At 45.4% G+C, this 23133-nt stretch overlaps 1 protein-coding gene across 3 annotated transcripts in view; it reads right to left on the reverse strand.

The window, feature by feature from the left end:
* Positions 1-23133, reverse strand: part of ARHGAP6 (Rho GTPase activating protein 6) — a 401534-nt gene that overhangs the window by 18143 nt on the left and 360258 nt on the right. For all 3 annotated transcript variants that reach the window (XM_063953494.1, XM_063953492.1, XM_063953493.1), the window contains one exon: positions 19500-19597. In XM_063953494.1, the coding sequence (XP_063809564.1) occupies positions 19500-19597 (98 nt within the window). The remainder of the gene's footprint in view (positions 1-19499; positions 19598-23133) is intronic.

Genomic DNA, 23133 nt, shown 5'->3' on the forward strand with positions numbered 1-23133 from the left:
CCTCTCACCCTGCACACCCCCCTCTCACCCTGTGTTCTATCTCACCCTGCACACCCCACTATCACCCTGCACACCCCGCTATCACCCTGCATCCTCTCCCACCCTGCACACCCCCCTCTCACCCTGCGTCCTCTCCCACCCTGCACACCCCCCTCTCACCTTGCACCCCCCTCTCACCCTGCATCCTCTCCCACCCTGCACACCCCTCTATCACCCTGCCACCCTGCACACCCCCCTCTCACGCTGTCTCCTCTCCCACCCTGCACACACCCCTCTCATCCTGTGTCCTCTATCACCCTGCACACCCGCTCTCTCCCCCTGCATCCTCTCCCACCCTGCACACCCCCCTCTCACCCTGCGTTCTCTCTCACCCTGCACACCCCCTCTCTCCACCTGCGTCCTCTCCCACCCTGCACACCCCCCTCTCTCCACCTGTGTAATCTCCCACCCTGCACACCCCCCTCTCTCCACCTGCATCCTCTCCCACCCTGCACCCCCCCCTCTCTCCACCTTCGTCCTCTCCCACCCTGCACACCCCCCTCTCACCCTGCGTCCTCTCTCACCCTGCACACCCCTTCTCTCCCCCTGCGTCCTCTCCCACCCTGCACACCCCTCTATCACCCTGCACACCCCCTCTCATGCTGTGTCCTCTCCCACCCCTCTCTCACGCTGTGTCCTCTTCCACCCTACATACCCCCCTCTCACCCTGTGTCCTCTCCCACCCTGCACACCCCCCTCTCACCCTGTGTCCTCTCTCACCCTGCACAACCCCCTCTCACCTGGTGTCCCTCTCCCACCCTCTCCCATTCTCTTCCTCTTTCCCTCTCCCCAATATGTCCTATTCACACCCTGCATCCCCCCTCTCACCTGGTGCCCCTCTCCCACTCTGCAACACTCTCCCACCCAGTGTCCCTATCCCCAATATATCCCTCTCCCACCCTGCATCCTCTCCCACCCAGTGTCCCAATAGCCAATATATCCCTCTCCCACCCTGCATCCTCTCCCACCCAGTGTCCCAATAGCCAATATATCCCTCTCCCACCGTGTATCCTCTCCCAACCAGTGTCCCAATACCCAATATGTCCCTCTCCCACCCAGCAACCCCCCTTCCTCTGCCACTCTCCCCATTATGTCCTCCTCCCACTCTGTATCCCCCATCTAAGCCAATGCCCCCTCAGTCTTTCCTCCGCCATGTGTCCTCCCTCACATCCAGTGCCTCTTAAGGACACGCCCCTTTTTCAGCGCACACGCCTTTGACGTGCGCAACAGTACACCCTGGAATTTTTTTCCATACCCTCACTTCAAAATTCCCATTTCGACCACTGTATATGTGTGTGTATGTATATGTATGTATGTATGTATGTATGTATGTATGTATGTATGTGTGTGTGTGTATATATATATATATATATATATATAATTCATCTGCCTGCCTCTTTATTAGGGGCCCCATTGTCTGAAGTGCCCCGGGCCCCCCATAGCCTTAATCCGGCTCTGCTCACACCCTCAACCATGCCGTACACATGGTATTCAACATAACACACGCCAACAGGCATGAACTAATTGCAGCAACATGCTAAAACCATAATAACACAACTTGTGTAACTGTAATAACTAAACTGCAGGTAAAGTACGCACTGGGACGGGCGCCCAACATCCTCTACGGACTTGGAGAAAAGGATTTACCGGTAGGTTATAAAAATCCTATTTTCTCATACGTCCTAGAGGATGCTGGGGACGACATCAAGACCATGGGGTCTATACCAAAGCTCCAGTACGGGCGGGAGAGTGCGGATGACCCTGCAGCACCGACTGACCAAACTTTAGGTTCTCATCGGCCAAGGTGTCAAACTTGTAGAACTTAACAAATGTGTTTGACCCTGACCAAGTAGCTGCTCGGCAAAGTTGTAATGCCGAGAGCCCCCGGGCATCCACCCAGGATGAGCCCACCTTCCTAGTGGACTGGGCCTTTACCGACGTCGGTAACGGCAATCCAGCCGTAGTATGAGCTTGCTGAATCGTATTTCTAATCCAACGTGCAATAGTCTGCTTGGAAGCAGGACAGTCAATCTTGTTGTGATCATACAGGACAAACAGAGCCTCTGTTTTCCGTATACGAGCTGTTCTAGCAACATAGATTTTCAAAGCTCTAACCACATCTAGAGACTTTGAATCAGTGAATGTATCAGTAACTACTGGCACCACAATAGGTTGGTTTATGTGAAAAGCAGAAACCACCTTTGGAAGAAAATGTTGGCGAGTTCGCAACTCTGCCCTATCTTCATGGAAAATCAGGTAAGGGCTCTTGTGAGACAAGGCCCCCAATTCAGACACCCGCCTTGCGGATGCTGATGCCAAAAGCATCACCACTTTCCAAGTGAGAAACTTCAAATCTTTTGTAGAGGCTCAAACCAATCCGATTGTAGGAACTGCAATACCACGTTAAGGTCCCATGGTGCCACTGGAGGCACGAATGGAGGATGGATGTGCAGAACCCCTTTCACGAAGGTCTGAACCTCTGGAAGAGAGGCCAATTGTTTTTGGAAGAACACTGACAAGGCCGATATCTGGACCTTGATTGATCCCAATCGTAGGCCCGTCTCCACACCATCCTGCAAAAAATGGAGAAAACGTTCTAAGTGAAACTCTTCCGTAGGAGCTTTCTTGGATTCACACAAAGACACATATTTTCTCCAAATACGGTGGTAATGTTTTGACGTTACTCCCTTTCTGGCCTGAATAAGGGTGGGGATGACCTCCTTAGGAATACCCTTCCTGGCTAGGATACGGCGCTCAACAGCCATGCCGTCAAACGTAGCCGCGGTAAGTCTTGGTACACACGCGGCCCCTGCTGCAGCAGGACCTCCCGAGGAGGTAGAGGCCGAGAATCTCCTATGAGTAACTGCTGAAGATCTGGGTACCAAGCCCTTCTTGGCCAGTCTGGGGCAATGAAGATTGCTCAAACCCTTGTCTTTCTTATGATCCTGAGTACTTTTGGGATCAGCGGAAGTGGAGGGAAAACATACACTGATGGAAACACCCACTGGGTCACCAGTGCATCCACTGCTACTGCTTGAGGGTCTCTCGACCTGGAATAGTATCTCTGAAGCTTCTTGTTGAGACGAGATGCCATCATGTCTATTTGAGGAACTCCCCAAAGACTTGTCACCTCTGCGAAGACTTCTTGGTGGAGGACCCACTCTCCTGGATAGAGATTGTGTCTGCTGAGGAAGTCTGCTTCCCAGTTGTCTACTCCCGGAATGAATATTGCCGACAGAGCTTGTAGATGTTTTTCTGCCCAGCGGAGGATTTTTGTCACCTCTGCCATTGCCGCTCTGCTTTTCGTTCCGCCCTGCCTGTTATGTATGCGACTGCTGTTACATTGTCCGCCTGGATCTGCACGGGACGGTCTTGAAGAAGATGTACCGCTTGTTGAAGGCCGTTGTAAATGGCTCTTAGCTCCACAACGTTTATGTGAAGGCAGGCTTCCTGTTGTGACCAACGTCCCAGGAAGTTTTCTCCCTGAGACTGCTCCTCAGCCTCGGAGACTTGCATCCGTGGTTACTAGGACCCAGTCCTGAATCCCGAACCTGCGTCCCTCTAGCAGGTGAGAGTTGTGCAACCACCACAGGAGCAAAATCCTGGTTTTTGATGACAGGATTACTTTTCTGTGCATGTGTAGGTGTGACCCCGACCACTTGTCCAACAGGTCCCACTGGAATACTCTGGTATGGAACCTGCCAAACTGTATGGCCTCGTAGGCCGCCACCATCTTCCCCAACAACCGAATGCACTGATGGATCGACACACTTGATGGTTTCAATATCTGTTTTACCATTTTCTGGATTTCCAGAGCCTTTTCCAGCGGAAGAAATACTCTCTGAACTTCTGTGTCCAGAATCATCCCGAGGAAAGACAACCTTGTCGTTGGTTCCAACTGTGACTTTGGGTAATTTATGATCCACCCATGTTGTTGGAGTATTGACAGGGAGAGGGATATGTTTTGTAATAACTGCTCCCTGGATCTCGCCTTTATCAGGAGGTCGTCCAGATAAGGGATTATATTGACTCCTTTCTGACGAAGGAGGACCATCATCTCCGCCATCACCTTGGTGAATATCCTCGGCGCCGTAGAGAGACCGAAAGGTAACGTCTGGAATTGGTAATGGCAATCCTGAATCGCGAATCTCAGATAAGCCTGGTGAGGAGGATAAATGGGAACATGCAGGTAAGCATCCTTTATGTCCACCTACACCAAGTAGTCCCCCTCCTCCAGACTGGCAATCACCGCCCGAAGTGATTCCATCTTGAACTTGAACCTTTTCAGGAAGAAATTCAGATCTTTTAGATTTAAGATCGGTCTGACCGAGCCGTCCGTCTTCGGAACAACAAAGAGGCTTGAATAAAAACCCCGCCCTTGTTGTGACAACGGTACCAGGACTATGACCTGGTCTTGACATAATTTTTGGATTGCCGCTGTTACTGCTTCTCTCTCTGGCGGAGAAGCTGGCAAGGTCGATTTGAAAATTCGGCATGGGGGAACATCTTGAAACTCTAGTTTGTATCCCTGGGATACTATTTGCAACACCCAGGGGTCCAGGCCAGACAGAATCCAATCCTGGCTGAAGAGTTTGAGACGTGCCCCCACCCGAGCGGCCTCCCGCAAGGGAGTTCCAGGGTCATGCTGGGGATTTTGCAGAATTAGGGGTAGACTTTTGCTCTTGGGAATCTGGAGCCAGTGTGGGCTTCTTTCCCCTTCCCCTACCTGCAAAGAAGGGGGAACCTCTCGTCTTTTTGTATTTATTGGGCCGAAAGGACTGCATTTGCGGGTGATAGGTCTTTTTTGCCGGTGCAGGCGCAGAGGGCAAAAATGTTGACTTACCTGCGGTAGCCGCCGAGACTAATGCATCCAGGCCATCGCCAAATAAGGCCTCACCTTTATATGGGAGAGCCTCCATGTTTCTTTTGGAATCTGCATCCACGTTCCACTGGCGAATCCATAAGGCCCGTCTAGCCGATACTGCCATGGAAGCGGCTTGTGAACTCAAGAGTCCAATATCCTTCATTGCTTCCAGCATGTAGGCGGCAGCGTCCTTGATATTCCCTAACTTAAGGAGTATCTCATCTTTATCAATCGTGTCAATTTCTGATGACAAGCTATCTGACCATTTTTCAATAGCGCGACTCACCCATGCGCAGGCAATAGTGGGCCTGAGGAGTGTATCATTGGTAACATAAATGGATTTCAATGTCACTTCCATTTTGCGGTCTGCCGGCTCTTTAAGAGAAGCCGTGCCAGGAGCAGGGAGAATTACCTTCTTTGTCAACCTGGAAAGTGCACTGTCTAACACAGGGGGTGACTCCCATTTTTTCCTGTCTTCAACTGGGAAAGGATAAGCTATGTGAATCCTTTTGGGAATACGAATTTTTTTATCAGGATTCACCCACATTACTTCAAACAGAGCATTTAGTTCGTGTGAAGGAGGGAACGTGACTTTGGATTTCTTTTCCTTACATAAATAAGCTTTCTCCTGAGGTACAGGAGTGCTTTCTGTAACCTCCAACACGTCCCTTATAGCCACAATCATATATTGTATACTTTTTGTCAATTTATGATCTATCTCTCTGGATTCACTATTGTTGACACAAGAATCAGAATCCGTGTCGGTATCAGTGTTTACAACATTTGCAAATGGTCTCTTATGTGACCCAGAGGGGCCGCCCGCATAAGGAATAATAGTATCCTGAAAAATCACATCTTCCACAGATTTTCTCCAGCATGCAGCCTTAGATTCAGACTTATCCAATCTACAGTTAATAAGATGCATACTGTCACGTAGCTCTTTCACGCATGCAGGCTCTTGGTGTGCCGGTAGCGCCACCACATTACAACTCTGTGTCCCTAAAATGGCTTCCTCTGGGGAGGAACTCCCTGCCTCAGACATGCCTCACACGTGTACACCACACTCACAGACACACTAGGACTTATTTTGGGGACAGACTCACAGTAAAATCTGTCAGAGGGACACAGGATAGGAGCAGCCAGTTCACAAACCCAGCGCCAGTATTGCCTGTGAACACAGTATGTCCACAGCCCAAAAGCGCTTTTAAACAGTAATATATACTATCAAATGCACCACAATCGCTTTGTGCCCCCCCTTTATAGCACCCTGTACTTGTCAGAAGTGGAGGAGAGGACCAGCGTGTTCTCTGCAGCCTGAGGAGAGAAAATGGCGCTGAGTAGTGTGCTGGCTGCCTGAGAAAGTAGCTCCGCCCCCTCAATGGCGCATCCTTACACTCAGTATATGACTTATTATTTATACTGGCCGGGGTAGGGCTGTGCCAGCGGCATCTTATGCCCCCTTTTAGACAGTTTGAGGTATTTTTCTTGCTGCCCAGGGCGCCCCCCCCCCTGCAGTGCCTGTGTGTGTGGGCAGCAATGGCGCGCTGCGCTCCCACCAGCCGCGCCGCACCTCAGCCGACACTTACTTGATTGAAGATCATTCTTCTCATACTCACCTGTCTTCTGACTTCTGGCTCTGCGAGGGGGGTGACGGCGTGCTGTGGGAGTGAACATCTAGACACGGCTAGCGTTCAGTTCCCTTCAGGAGCTAATGGTGTCCTGTCAGCCAGAAGCAGAGCCATGAAACTCTGAGGAAGTTGGTTCTGCTTCTGCCCCCTCAGTCCCACGAAGCAGGGAGTCTGATGCCAGCAGATCTCCCTGAAAATAAAAAAACCTAACATAAGTCTTTTCAGAGAAACTCAGTAGAGCTCCTCAGAGTGCATCCAGTCGACCTGAGCACATTTCTAAAACTGAGGTCTGGAGGAGGGGCATATAGGGAGGAGCCAGTTCACACCCAATGAAAAGTCTTTAGAGTGCCCATGTCTCCTGCGGATCCCGTCTATACCCCATGGTCTTGATGTCGTCCCCAGCATCCTCTAGGACGTATGAGAAAAAAGTGTTTCAGGAGATTTCAGTGATATCTCCTGCATTAGGCTAGTGTTACATAGCTGCCTGGGATACATAAAATCATGAAGGAACTAGTTTCAGCTAGATTTTATGAGAAGGGTTTGCGTGGGTCTTAGCAGAAAGGTTGGGAGATTTCCCTGAACAGATGCTTTTTTTTTTTTAATGGTAATTTAAAACTATAAATACTGTTTAGTTTTGAAACGCTCAACTTTGATGCTATTGCACCATACAGGCATCCTAGTCGCACCATACAAATAGCGCAAGAAGTAATGCGTGATAAGGTGCAAGAGGATCCACAGCATGCAATACACAGTTTCACCGCTGGATGGCGATTGTTCCACTAATGAAAACTACAATCACTGGAATGGCAGTCACACAGTGAAGTGACAACATGCCATGCAACTGAATGCTCCCCTGGTGTGCTGTATAAAATGATCGCTACAATAAGTAGATTTGCTCAGTGTCTCCAATGCACACAAAGAAAAGCAGTTCAGATTTCTACACATCACTCTGAGGGCGTGATGAACTAAGCTTAGAAAAGTGATCATTTCACTGTGATAAAGTACCAGCCAATCACCTCCTAACTGTCATTTTTCAAATCCAGCCTGTGACATGGCAGTTAGGAGCTGATTGACAGGTACTTTATCACATGGAAATTATCACTTTTCTAAGCTTAGTACATCCCGCCCTGTATGAGGAAAAAAAATCATTGCAATCAGCGGAAGAGTTGGGACACAGCAATATAACAAAATAATTCCAATGAACGACATCACTATGTCACTGCAGGTGTCATCCATTGCCTGTCTCCAAGGCTCTCTTGGCATAATGGTATTGCCGATGGTTAACATGCCCGTGAGCTAGGGTTCAATTCCTGCAACGGACACACATGACTTGTATATCTGTGTAAAAAGTAGCATTCACAGCTTTTTTTTATAATTTTCCCAAAACAAGTTCTGTCATGCTTCATGTATAGACTGCTGTGAATGCTACTTTTTACACAGATAAACAATAAAAGTGTGGCTTTTCAAATTACGAAAGTCTTCTTTTTATGAGTCTGAGTTTACTGTACTTCTTCCAAGGCCTCCCCTTTGCTTTCATAGAAAACCCCCCTCCCCCGTGGGATTTGTGATTTCACGGACTGGGTGTACTGCTTAGTAAATGAAAACACAACACAGGCGGTACATCACTGTATGTAAGTGAATGGCTAATGCTGGCTCTAGTTGGCGGAAGGGAACCCAGAAGGCATGTTCATTTGTAAAGCATGTTAGCATTTTGCAAGCACCATGAGTGAGCGGTCAGTTCCCGGGCAGCTCTGCTAATGTCGGCATCTTTTTTTTGCCATAAATGCATCTTACACACATCACTATGCAAATAGGACACAGAAGCAGCTTTCAGTGTAAGATTGCAGATGTATCTGCTTGCGGAATTATACATTACAGTGTTTTCCTGGAAATCACTGTAACATAGCATTTCGTATGCAGATACAGCCGCTCTCGCACACAGAATATAAGCATGCCGCATATCATTTTAATTTGTGCATCCTATTTGCATACAGATACATATAAGATGCATTTCTGGCAGCAGACACCCAATGTTAGCAGAGCTGTCTGTGACTGATTACTCCACGCTGTGACATGGTACAGATAAACGTAATACGACTAGTTTTTCGCACTACACGCCACACGGAGGATAGATGAGCAAGGCTACATCTGTAGGTGCCTGCATTTGTATCTGTCACTTTTTCTGTAACTAATCTAATGTTTTAAGTTTTAACTGAGGGGCGTGTGAAACATAATATAGTGTACCAGACACTTCCGACTGCTTTTTACCACAGAGGAGCTGAGAATTAGGACATACTACCTTTTATGTGGCGTATTATTAAATAGCAGTGGGGGTACCTAGGAAACCTGTTTTCTAAACCATCAAAATAGACATGGAGGCACAGTAAGTATAGGATTATCAAGACACACTGGTTCAATTATACTTCAATTAATATGAATTTGCAATAATGCACCAAGTCCACACAAGTGCATTAGTGTATTATTCTGGAACAACAAAAGTTTTCAGTGGATGTGAGGATCTTATTAATATAGATGTTGGAGACCAATGGAAAACAAGATTTCATTTTGTGTAGTTAGTTGATTGAAATGAGTGCAAGTGGTGAAGGGGATCCGGACTGAAAGTCGACAGTAACTAGGTCGACAATGTCTAGGTCGACAGTAACTAGGTCGACAGGGTGTCTAGGTCGACAGGGTCTTTAGGTCGACAGGGTCTTTAGGTCGACAGGGTCTTTAGGTCGACATTCTAGGTCGACAGGTCAAAAGGTCGACATGAGTTTTTCCACAATTTTTTTAATTTTTTTGAACCTTTTCATACTTAATGATCCACGTGGACTACGATTGAAACGGTAATCTGTGCCGAGCGAAGCGAAGGCACCATGCCCGAAGCATGGCGAGCGAAGCGAGGGGACGCGGTGCACTAATTGGGGTTCCCGGTCACTCTACGAAGAAAACGACACCAAAATAACATGAAAAACTCATGTCGACCTTTTGACCTGTCGACCTAGAACATGTCGACCTAAAGACCCTGTCGACCTAGACACCCTGTCGACCTAGTTACTGTCGACCAATAGTGGTCGACCTAGACATTGTCGACCTAGTTACTGTCGACTTTCAATACCACACCCGTGGTGAAGACGGCACAATGTTAGGGCCATTCACTGTGGTATAGTGCAGACATTTCCACTCTGCAAAATTATTTGAAGTTTGCACCAATTCCAAGCTAGTCTGGATCAGGTCGTTTCCTATAAATTAATGTGACAAATTTCAAACCTTTGATATGAAGACTGGTGGAGAAGCCTTTTACACAAAGTAGAGTCCTCTAACTCTTCTGATCTACTGAAGCATACTTACCAAATCTTGGTAGGAAGCCTCCTGGAGATCCATCAAGGTAAGAGAGGCAGATGCTACAATTCTCATCACTGCGGCACCACCCCTGCAACACATTGTTGCCTTTTGCTGCCTTGTGCAGTGGTGCTAGGCAAATTAATAGCAAACAGTGTCATCATGCCCCCTAGTGGGCTGCAGGGGAGTTGCCCACTATCCAGGCAACCAGGAGAACTGCCTCCAAGTTCAAGAGTCTCCCAGAAATTCCAAGAGAGTGGGAAAATATGCTTCAAGCTGTAAGCAAGGCTGAAAAGATTTGTATTTACTAAAAGGGATGGGTCACAACACAAATGGCACTGATGTAGATGTGGTGACAAGCGATTTTATTATCCAAAAAGTAGTGGGTGGATTCCAGTGGCCTGTAACAACAGTTAGTCTTGAAAAGATGAGGTACAGAGAACATGGAAGCTGGTCACAAGCTGCAGGAGCTGCATGTGCTGTAGAAGCTGTAGAGCGGGCTGAGATGCACAGAACAGCAGAAGACCACAGGTTTTAGATGCAGAAGGGACAGTAGTGAAGCAGACTCACAGATGATGGTAGAAACTGAACACAGGCTTAAGGTGTACCAGAGAGCTGTGGTGGCTATGGTGTAGGAGTAGACGTAAGGGGCTCATGAGACAAATAGTGCGGGATAAAGTGGGCTTTATTGATCCGGAAGACAGAATATCCGAATGCAAGCCCCAATCAAAGGTGTCCGATATCAATATAGTTCAGGGAAGAGAGGGGTCAGCAACAGGAGTCAGGTCACTGGATATCAGAACACAGCAAACAAAGCTGTAGGATGGCTGCTCAATACGGGAGCACTAAAAAACGAGCGGGATGACTCCGTAAATAGTGCAGTAATTATGGAGAACAAGCCAGAATATGGGATGCAATACAAGAATACCATCTGAACATGCTCTGGGATTTATCCTCTGGAAGCTAATTCTTCTTGTGGGAATTAATCCTGCAGAAAATAGTTGCGGAACGCACAGAGCCTGACAATGTGTTCAAAAGTACGAGGTTGCACTTTGATGTAATTTTTACAATGTGCAATAGCATTTTACAGATTACATCCAACGTGCTTCATAACACACATCCAAAGTATAGTTGCCTACCATCTCACATTGTCTGGTAAAATCCCCAAACAATGGGAAATCTTCCTTTGCCCTGGGAGGGTAGATGAAGCTCCTGAAATCCCAAATGCCAGACAGCTTATGTCAGAGTGTCCATGCGCAAATCATCACTGCTCATTATTACACAGGGCAGTCTAGGGCTGTCCGTACACAAATGAGAATGCCATTATGCTACCTGTATTTACAGTAGGGTGTACTGCTCACAATGACACTGGGGGGCAAAAGTGTCATGTGTCCCCTGGGCCAGTCACATAATTGACCAGATCTGTGTCCATAGGTACAACAGGCTGCCAGCTGAGCCTTAGGTGGTCCTGTACAGAAATGACACATGCATCCTTTGTGCAACACATGATCAGTGCAACACATGGGAGCCACTTCTGCATGCTCTATACAGCTTCCCGCACAGTTGCACACTGTGGCTGTCTAATGCCAAACTTGGTTAGTGTTGCACTGTTGTGGGCGCTCTGATCAGTAAGTGGGTAGTCTCTTCTCGTACACATGCATCTATGCTCCTCCCCATGACCTCTGCAAAGGATGAAAAGCCCTATCACCAGCAAATACAAGATTTTCTGCAGACATTAATGGGGACATTTACTAAGCAGTGATAAGAGCGGGGAAGTGAGCCAGTAGGGAGTTGCCCCATCACCAGCTCTGTATAATTTTATAGTATCCAAATTATAGATGTTACTTCAGTGCTGATTGGTTGCTATGGTCAACTTCTCCACTGGCTCACTTCTCTGTTCTTATCACTGCTTAGTAAATGTCCCCCTAAGTTCTTTATGTTGTATTTATCAAACATTTACTTGCAATATTAGCCCTTCCAGCACTAAGACTTGCTTATGCCAGAGCAAGGCTTTCCCTTGCAAATGGTACAAGTATTACAGCTGCACTTGTACTACTTTAACACCTCAACTGTTATCACTGCTCATGGATTGTTGGCCAGTGCTTTGTGCTATGTTTTTTATGGAGACACCTGCAGATACTCTTTGGGACACTGGGCCTCATTCAGATCCTGACGCAAGTGGGCATAATGTTGTAAAGTACCAATGTGTGGTACTTTGTGCATGCGCTGGACTCGTACTGCACATGTAATTGACAGTCTGCAGCCGTTTGGGGGGACGTGGAGGGGGGTGCTGTCACTGTTTGACGGGAGTGCAGATACCAGGATCTCCATCAGAAGAGCAAGTAGACAGAAGGATGACACTGGCAGCATAATGAAGGAGAGGCTGAAAAGGACTGGGGCGAGTGATGAGATTTGCCACATATAAGTAGATTATAGTATAATGTAAGCGAAAGGTGATTAGAGTGTGAAGTGACTGGAGAATAAATATATGAACCCTTATTCGTAAAGACTATGGAGACTAAACCTTATCAGATATGAGTCATTCCTGCCGCTGTATGTACATGGCAAAACTGAACGAGGGACAGCATTAGGCCAACTCTAGCAATCATTGGAAACCACTTTTTCCAGCGGCAAGATAGCATTAGCTAAAGCTTAACAATAGTTGCATTTAATATGAAGCAAACGTAACTGAATGACATTACAGGCATGTCTAAGTGAACTATTTAACCCCCATGTTTCCAGAAAGATTTTTTTTGTCTATTCTTTCCAACGCTCTAAAAGTGCATTTCAGCTGTGATTTAAAAGACAAGGTGTAAATATTATGCAGGCTGAAGCCTATTATTTTATACCACATACGGTGATACGTTCTGTACCGTTTTAATGTTGGTTATGGTTCATTATAATCCACTGAATAGGTTATTTAGTCATTGTGACATTGAAGGTGTGTGGGTGTTGTGACTCATTTTATGATTACATTAAGCCAACCTGTTGCTATGGTACATATCAGTTAGTGTGTAGCCCACACCACTATTGTACATGTTGTATTTCAGGGGCTGCAATCAGGAAGGCTACTGTTATTTGCTTTTATATGCAATTTATGGCTTGGGTGGGCTGTCTTGTAACCTTTGTTCCCTACTCAAAGACTTGACAACAGTTAGCCCTGAGTAATAGTTGCAAGTAATGGGTAACAGAACTGGGATTCACTGAAGAACAATAGAAAGGAAGCCAAAACAACACATATGACAGTGAGGTTCATCATTATAGTGACATGTGAATGAACTCTCTGGACAGATAGGTGTCAGGAAGGAAGCCAAAATCTGATTCTATGACGTACAGTATGCGCTTGGATACAAAATACTGTCTAGTGTAATTTTTCCTTTCTTTCCTGTAATACCTTAGACAGAGGAACACGATTCTGTATACTGATAAGAACTATTGCTGTAAGCAGATACTGTATAAATTTAGCAATCATTTACAATGAACGGTTCCCATTTGGAGATTCAGAAAGAGAAAACACTAACCCAGGCGTTTCAACTCTGTACCATATACTGGCCACATTACCATATATCAAACGTTTGGCAACTCTAATAACAGAAATACATCTAGATATTGCACTCTAGTCAGTACTTGAAGCAGGACAACCTTCTACAATAACAGTTTACATATTATTACCATACTGGTTTACCAACAAGCACACTCTTAGGGCCTAATTCAGACCTGACTGCAGCAGCAAATTTGTTCTCTAATGGGCAAAACCATGTGCACTGCAGGGGGGGGGGGGGGGGGGGGGGGGCAGATATAACATGTGCAGAGAGAGTTAGATTTGGGTGGGTTATTTTATTTTTGTGCAGGGTAAATACTGGCTGCTTTATTTTTACACTGCAATTTAGATTTCAGTTTGAACACACCCCACCCAAATCTAACTCTCTCTGCACATATTGGGGTATATGCAATTCACGGCGAATCGCGGCAATTTTTCGCCGTTTTTTAATTCGACTAAATTCGCCAGGTGAATTCCGGAAGGTGGCTTCCGGAATTCACCATATTCAATGAAAAACGGATTCGCCAGAGTCGCGGGCGAAAATCGGCCGATTTGGCGGATTTTGCCGCGATTTTAAAAAACGGTAAAAAACGGGAAAAACCCGAAAAAAAAAATGGCGTGGGGTCCCCCCTCCAAAGCATAACCAGCCTCGGGCTCATCGAGCTGGTCCTGGTTCTAAAAATCCGGGGAAAAATTGGCCAGGGATCCCCCGTATTTTTAAAACCAGCACCGGGCTCTGCGCCTGGTGCTGGTGCCAAAAATACGGGGGACAAAAAGAGTAGGGGTCCCCCGTATTTTTAACACCAGCATCGGGCTCCACTAGCTGGACAGATAATGCCACAGCCGGGGGTCACTTTTATGCCGTGCCCTGCGGCCGTGGCATTAAATATCCAACTAGTCACCCCTGGCCGGGGTACCCTGGGGGGAGTGGGGACCCCTTCAATCAAGGGGCCCCCCCCCAGCCACCCAAGGGCCAGGGGTGAAGCCCGAGGCTGTCCCCCCCCATCCAATGGGCTGCGGATGGGGGGGCTGATAGCCTTTTGTGATAATAAAAAGATATTGTTTTTCCCAGTAGTACTACAAGTCCCAGCAAGCCTCCCCCGCAAGCTGGTACTTGGAGAACCACAAGTACCAGCATGCGGGAGAAAAACGGGCCCGCTGGTACCTGTAGTACTACTGGGGAAAAAATACCCAAATAAAAACAGGACACAGACAACGTGACAAGTAAAACTTTATTACACACTACCGACACACACATACTTACCTATGTTGACACGCCGACTGCCACGGTCTCCGACGATCCGAGGGTACCTGTGAAAAAATGATACTCACCTTCCAGCGTCCAGAGATAAATCCACGTCCAGAGAGATAAATCCACGTACTTGTAAAAAAACAAAAAAACGCAAACACCCGCTCCATACCGGACTAGAAAGGGGTCCAATGCTTTCACATCAGACCCCTTTCTCCCGAATGCCGGGACACCACGTGACTCCTGTCACTGAAGTCCCTTCAGCCAATCAGGAAGCGCTACTTCCGTGGCGCTCACCTGATTGGCTGTGCGCTGTCTGTACTGTGACAGCGCATCGCAAAGCTGCTCCATTACTTTCAATGGTGGGAACTTTGCGGGTAGCGGTGGGGTCACCCGCCGGTCAGCCGCTGACCGGCGGGTGACCTCACCGCTAGCCGCTAAGTTCCCACCATTGAAAGTAATGGAGCAGCTTTGCGATGCGCTGTCACAGTACAGACAGCGCACAGCCAATCAGGTGAGCGCAACGAAGTTGCGCTTCCTGATTGGCTTAGAGACCTTTCTGTGACAGCTGTCACTGACAGGTCTCATTCGTGGAAAGGTGTCCCATGTGTCAGCATGGGACCCCCTTTCAGTCCAGTGGTCGGGTATTTGCGTCTTCTTTTTTTGCCAAGTACGTGGATTTATCTCTGGACCATGGCTGAGGTGAGTATATTGAACTTTTCTTTTCAGGTATCCGTGGATTCTACATGGAGAAGAGGACCGATGTCGGCGTGTGAACATAGGTAAGTATGTGTGTGTCGACGTATGAAATAAAGTTTTACTGTCGACGGTGTGTGTGTCCTGTTTTTATTTGGGTATTTTTTTCCCAGTAGTACTACAGGTACCAGCGGGCCCGTTTTTCTCCCGCATGCTGGTACTTGTGGTTCTCCAAGTACAAGCATGCGGGGGAGGCTTGCTGGGACTTGTAGTACTACTGGAAAAAACAATATCTTTTTATTATCACAAAAGGCTATCAGCCCCCCCATCCGCAGCCCATTGGATGGGGGGGGACAGCCTCGGGCTTCACCCCTGGCCCTTGGGTGGCTGGGGGGGGGACCCCTTGATTGAAGGGGTCCCCACTCCCCCAGGGTACCCCGGCCAGGGGTGACTAGTTGGATATTTAATGCCACGGCCGCAGGGCACGGCATAAAAGTGACCCCCGGCTGTGGCATTATCTGTCCAGCTAGTGGAGCCCGATGCTGGTGTTAAAAATACGGGGGACCCCTACTCTTTTTGTCCCCCGTATTTTTGGCACCAGCACCAGACGCAGAGCCCGGTGCTGGTTTTAAAAATACGGGGGATCCCCTGTCAATTTTCCCCCCGCATTTTTAGAACCAGGACCAGCTCGAAGAGCCCGAGGCTGGTTATGCTTTGGAGGGGGAACCCCACGCCATTTTTTTTAATGATTTTACCGTTCCAGCATAAAAAAAATAAATAAAAAATATTTTAAAAAATATATAAATAATATTTGTGCCTCCAAAAAAAAAAAAAAAGTACCTAAACCCTTCTAATATAAATAGATCTGCTATTCCCCCAAAAAAAAACACAAAAAAAAACATGTTTAAATTTTTTTTATTTGTTTTCACCCTCCAAAGTGTGGCGGATTGAAAATGACGAATTTGCTGTCTAAAAGCACTGCTGTCGAATTTCCAAACTTGAATTGAATATGCTTTGGCGAATTGCAGCACTTGTATCATTGCAGAAAAGTCGAATTTGCAAAAATTCGAATTTCAAAAAGTCGAATTTTGAAAGTCCGTTTTTTGGTCGGAAAGCACTGAATTGCATAGGCAATTTTTTTTTTTGGTCGAAAATGACCCGAAATTCGACAATTTCGGGAATTCGACCGCAATTGCATATACCCCATTATATCTGTCCCACCTTCAGTGCACATAGTTTTGCCCATTAGAGAACAAATTTGCTGCTGCGATCAGGTCTGAATTAGTATTCTCCCAAACATGAACATGATATCACACAAAATTAGGGGGGCTCTTGTTTCATGTATCAGCAATATTCCACAAAGTGAAATTAAAAATCTTGGACAACATTGTGGCCGCTGTCCAATATGTAAAACAGATGTGTCCTCATAGATAAGTGTTAATGCGCCATGCGGCACCAGGCACAAATAAGCCACATAGACTGATGGTAGCATAACGACCTTTTCTTTACATTTGCTCCACAGACGCAGAAAAACACCACTTAATCTACTCCAGAGACAAAAGGCTGCGACTTTAAACACACAGGAATTAGCTTTAAAAGTGTACAAAGTTGCAGATGAAATACAGTGGAATTTGAAAAAAAGGCACAGCCAATGCATTGTAGCACTTCTTATACAGATTCAAACATGTTCGTACACAGATGTACAAGTGTAGCATATAAAATGAATCAGTGCAGTTTTGTTAAGTGGTTTTGTTGCAGCCGATTGTGGGTTCAGTATGATAGCCCGATGGACGGGATGCCGGCGGTCAGAATCCAGACAGTCGCTCCAAAAGTACCTTAACCCTCCCCTGACCCCTACCCTAACCCTTCCCGGTGGTGCCTAACCCTAACTCTCCCCAGTGCCTAACCCTAACCTCCCCTTCCAAGTGCCTAACCCACCCTCCACGGTACCTACCCATATTCTTCCCATCCATGCACCCTAACCTCTCTTCTAATACCTAAACCTATCCCCACCATCCGCGCACGGCAGGATGCAAGCACGCCTGGCTGGTAGAAGGTTAGGAATGGCAGGTGTCGGTATTCTGATGCCGGGATCCAGTTGGGATTTTGTCTCTGGCATTATACCGTTGGTCGGGATTCCAGCGTCAGTATTTCGACCGCCGGGATCCCGTCCGGGGAGTTTTAACTACGTCCCAACTGTTTAGTATGGTGCCAAAGGCACTAAAAGTGTGGGGAGCGGGTACTAATTACATGGGCCCAGGCTTGTTGATGGGGATCAGCGACTGCACATACAGATGGGTCCACCTTTATCTTGACTTCTTTGCTGCGCCTAGGCGCACCATGGTTTATTAACATAAGCCTTTCATCTATTGTTCTCAGCTGCAATACAATACACAGAACAATACATCAGGGGATTAAATCATTACAGCAGGGGATTAAGTTTGACTGACCTGGCACAGTTAATCCTATTAAAGGCCAAGATAAACATGGATCCATCTGTACTATTCTTTCTAAAAAATGTTTTTGAGGGGGCGTGGACAAACCTCCATGGATTTGGCCATGCCCACCAGTACTCAGGGCCATGGCAACTCTCAGCAGCCCTGCCAGGCTTGCTAAGAATGGCTTTTTGGTGTGACTATGGTAAAAGTGTATGAGGACATTTCAGTATATGCTGTGGCCAATAAAAAGCAAGCTGGATGAAATGGCTGAATAGCTGCTGACACTTCCATGAGACCAAATGCTCTATTTTGTGTCAAATAAATTGCTGAATCTCTTCTATGATATTTTTAAATCATATTAGTATTTTCATACTATGTGAAACACAGCTGAACCTACTGTACATTTTGCACAGAGCATTGGCAATAGATTTAATAAATATTAAACCTACAGTACTGTGGGCCTAATTCAAGGTTGATTGCAAAACAACATTTTCCTCTAATGGGCAAAACCATGTGCACTGCAGGTGGGGCAGATATAACATGTGCAGGGAGAGTTAGGGTGTGTACACACGGTGAGATATTTTCTTTTGATTTTGACTATATAGTCAAAATCGCAAGAAAAGTTAGTGCAGATCGCAAGGTGAAAGTCACCTTGTGATCCCGATTTGAAAAGATAGACTGTGCAGGCAAGTCAATCCTTGCTAGATCGGTGTACTATCTAGTTCATCTCACATGTCAATGACATCTCACATAAGCCAAAATCTCACATAAGCCAAAATCATAAGCACACACAGTCCATATCTCAAGAAAAGTAAGTCAAAATCTGTGCTATCTGGGCTCCGGGGAGTTCAAGGGAAATCGCAAGTGAAAATCGGGCATAGCAAGGATCTCACCGTGTGTACACATCCTTAGATTTGGGTGGGGTGTGTCCAAACTGAAATCTAAATTGCAGTGTAAAAATAATTACCCTGCACAGAAACAATATAACCCACCCAAATCTAACTCTCTCTGCACATGAATTGGGCCTGTACTCCATACTTTGCATTCAAAAGAATGTTTTAACTTGTGAAGTTTATGCGACAGGTGGAATCTTCTAAATTTGTTCTTTTTAGGATAGTTTTGACTTTCCATGCTCACTATGGGGGTAATTCCAAGTTGATCGCAGCAGGAAATTTTTTAGCAGTTGGGCAAAACCATGTGCACTGCAGGGGAGGCAGACTTAACATGTGCAGAGAGAGTTAGATTTGGGTGTGGTGAAGGCAATCTGCAATCTAAATTGCAGTGTAAAAATAAAGCAGCCAGTATTTACCCTGCACAGAAACAAAATAACCCACCCAAATCTAACTCTCTCTGCAAATGTTATATCTGCCTCCCCTGTAGTGCACATGGTTTTGCCCAACTGCTAAAAAATTTCCTGCTGCGATCAACTTGGAATTACCCCCTATACACACACTAACCCAATGTTAAAATAAATATTTTTTAAAAAACAGGAAACGGAGTGCTAAGAATACAGAGCGCAGTGCGTATTTATACAAATGACTGTTTATCTACATTCTACAACAATGATCCCCTATGTCTATGGCTTCATTAGTACTAACCAAAAACACTGGGGACCAACAACTGGAGCCTGATAAACATTTTCACTGAAAATAAAAACATTCCCAGCACAATTAAAAAGTAAACTACAAACATATTTACTTACGAGGATTGGGAAGCTTTTCTTCTTAGTAAATAGTCCACTACATCAGGGTCAGTCTCTAAAAGACTAATGAGAACTTCATTCTGTAAATCAGCAGGGACCTAAAATGACCACAAAATAGATTTCTATAAAAAAAGGAGTCCAAGATGAGCTTAAATTTCAGTCATAAAAATATAAAGTTAAGCTAATTAACATACAAATATTTTTCATATGTGTTCTCTTTCGCGTTCTCATGTGCCTTACCAGTGACCAGGGATCTGGAGCAGCTCACTCTTGTTATTGTAACAAAGAGCGTCTGCAAATAAATGATGGCTGGAGGCAGAAGGCAAGCTTTGTGTAGCACATAATTAAAATGTTTAGGAGGAAGAGCAATTCATCGGGTGGCGGATGATAAATAGTCAATAGGTCGACAGGTACTATATGTGTGTTGACCATTGTCATTTTCGACTTTGTGTACCTGTCGACCTTTTAACTCTGTCAGCCATACGGTGTTGACCTATTCATTGTCGATCTTTCAGTCCAGACCCATTTCATCTCAGTATGTCTGAGTTCAGTGGTGAATACGTGAGGCACGTGCCTACCGGCGGCACACCAGGCTGATGAGACCAGGTGATTTATTTATTTTTTGTTGCCATTATGACTTATTTTTTTTTGTAGATTTTATTTTGCAACTGATGGGAGTGGGACAATGGGCCGCAAATTTTAGTCCGGAAGCTGGAAGTGGGGAAAGAGTGGGGCTGTTTTGGTAGTCTCAAGGCATCTGGACTGGCCCCCAAAAAGAAGAGGGCAGTGACATGATTGGGGAGCGGCTAATAATGTACAAAGGGGCGGCCTAACCACTTTGTCCTTTTATTTCTAGTGTGTAGCCAGTCAACACCTATCCTGTTACAAGAAACTGTCCACACACTTGCTGTGAATATTCGAGTGATACCTCAGGCCATCTGGTGCCACACTATATGAGGCCCTAATGGAAGTGGGGTGTTCATTAATATTTTAATTGAAACTGGTATAGGATCAATATCAAACATATTGGTAGATGCAGTTGATAGATGACCGCTTTGAACCTGCATACACTGCAAGACCCCACTGTCCCTGGAAGTCTGTGGAAGTATTAGACAGTGATCCTCTTAATCAGTTATTGAGCAGGATGGAGGAGGTAGATAACTTGAGAACCTTTAGAATGCAGTAGTTCACAATCTTAATAGGAATGTCGTGAGTAATCTGTATAGTGGAAATATCACATAATGTAGCTGGATGGTGAATCCTAAAACTATAGCAAAACATCCAGGGCTAGACTTGATAGACATTATGGGGTATATGCAATTCCGGGCGAATTGCGGCAATTTTTCGCCCGTTTTTAAATTCAACACAATTCGACCGTCGAATTCCGGCCGGCGGGTGCCGGAATTCGACATATTAAATAAAAACCGGATTCGACAGTACCGCTGTCGAAAAACGGACTAATTGACAGATTTTGAATCGACTTTTCAGATGGTACAAAAAACGGTAAAAATAAACCCAAAAAATTGCGTGGGGTCCCCCCTCCTAAGCATAACCAGCCTCGGGCTCTTCGAGCCGGTCCTGGTTGCCAAAATACGGGGAAAAAAAATGACAGGGGATCACCCGTATTTTAACAACCAGCACCGGGCTCTACGCCTGGTCCTGGTGCAAAAAATACGGGGGACAAAAAGAGTAGGGGTCTCCCGTATTTTTTGTACCAGCACCGGGCTCCACTAGCTGGACAGATAATGCCACAGCCGGGGGACACTTTTATACCGCTCCCTGCGGCCGTGGCATTAAATACCCAACTAGTCACCCCTGGCCGGGGTACCCTGGAGGAGTACTGTACTGTATTGCATTGTCGAAATTTTTTTTTGGGCGAGAATTCGACTGCAATTGCATATACCCCCCAGTCTGCTGTACCTTAATACTTCTCAAGCTTTTGGCTAAGGTCAAGTGTTATTCTCCTTGTGCAGATGGAGATCAAAGGTACCTCATGTACTGTAGGTGAACCAGCGTTACTTGATCCTCTGGATAACTGGCGTAATACATAGGCAAAGATGCTAAGCATCCCTATGTTTTTATAGGATCCATAGTCATAAATGGTAAAAAAAAGTCTGGTGATGTGAAGCTAAAACCTTGATACTGAGAATTTCAAGCACTTTGGCTTTTATACGTTGGGATGAGAGAATAGTTTTCTAATCTAATCTAAAAGTCTCTCATTTCATATAGTATTTAACTCCATTTGGGTTACTTAGCACTTTATCCCCCCACAGATTTAGATGGATGGAAATACTTTACCAGAGCCTTTACTAAATCTAAGGGAGGTGGTGACATCCTAGTGCCTTCAAATTCCCTGTGTCCTTTCAGATTCTTCTTATGTGGGAGTTAAATATGTGAAATAAGTGTTGCAGGGAGAAGGGCTCCAATGACTTGCACTGCAGGGTGTGCAGAGACCCTTTGTCCCAGGTAGGTACTGTAAATGGGATGCTCTTTAGAGGCGACCACTAACACTCATCTACCTTTTGCACACCAAATGCACAAGCAAATACTTGCCGCTGACCTTTTTACAGGATTATTTTTACAAAAAAACTCTCAGGGTTAGACACTGCTACACATGGCTTGACCTTATATGAGAGAACATGTTTTGATTTACTAATTTGTGCAGTTATGAATTGATTGAGTCCATAAATTAATAGTGTTTTCATGACTATAAATGACAAAGGTGTCAGGAATAAAAGAGTGTTATTTCGTTTTCAATGTTTTTTTTAAAGAATAATTGTCATGTTATTTATGTTACGAAGAAATGATTGTGCAAATTACATTATGTAGGATTACAGGAAGGCGCCCTATTGCATTATGGCTTTATTCCCTATGGTGGTCTGTGATGGTGTCATTGAAGACAGAAATGCTCAGATTTTTATGCTTGTCCATCACTGGTAAGTCAAAGGAAACACCTCCGAAGGTAAGTGTTTGAGGCATCGGTGGGAACTGCTCGATGTGTGTAACAAAAGGTTTTCCTCAGAACAGTTTATTACAAGATACAAATTTACCATGGTAATCAGCTAATTCACCATAGAGCACAGATAGTCGCCAGTCAGCTCTATAACACTTCTGGGATGGCCCTTTAAAATAATGGCTGATGAGTTGCTAACAGTCAACATGAGGGTGCACAGACAATTATGTATTATACTGTAATATAGTTAATTCTCAATGACATTGTTACCAAATTACTAATTAAAAAGCTGGAATATTGTAGAGAAAGAACTGAAAGTATTCACATTGATCTTTACTCCCCCGCCCACCCAAATCCTTCCCCCAAAACAATAAAAATAAATAAATAAATGTATAATTATAATAATAATGAGCTAATAACCCTGTAAAAATAATGCATTTTTCCCTGTCTCTCTATTTGTAATACACAATTTATGATGGGAAGCAGTGAAGTAATTGGCTGCACATCAAACAAAGTTGTGTAATGTTTTTCCATTGTTATTATTTCCCGGTTACAAACATCAGAAGAAAAGCAACGAAAGGAATATTCAGCTTTGCTGTGTCAGTAATGTATAAGGTGCTGTCAGAAAATAAAGAATAAAAATCCAACGTACTGTAAATTACAGGATTAGGTAATACAGAG

This window comes from Pseudophryne corroboree, chromosome 2 (assembly GCF_028390025.1).
Source record: "Pseudophryne corroboree isolate aPseCor3 chromosome 2, aPseCor3.hap2, whole genome shotgun sequence".
NCBI classification, from domain to species: Eukaryota; Metazoa; Chordata; class Amphibia; order Anura; family Myobatrachidae; genus Pseudophryne; species Pseudophryne corroboree.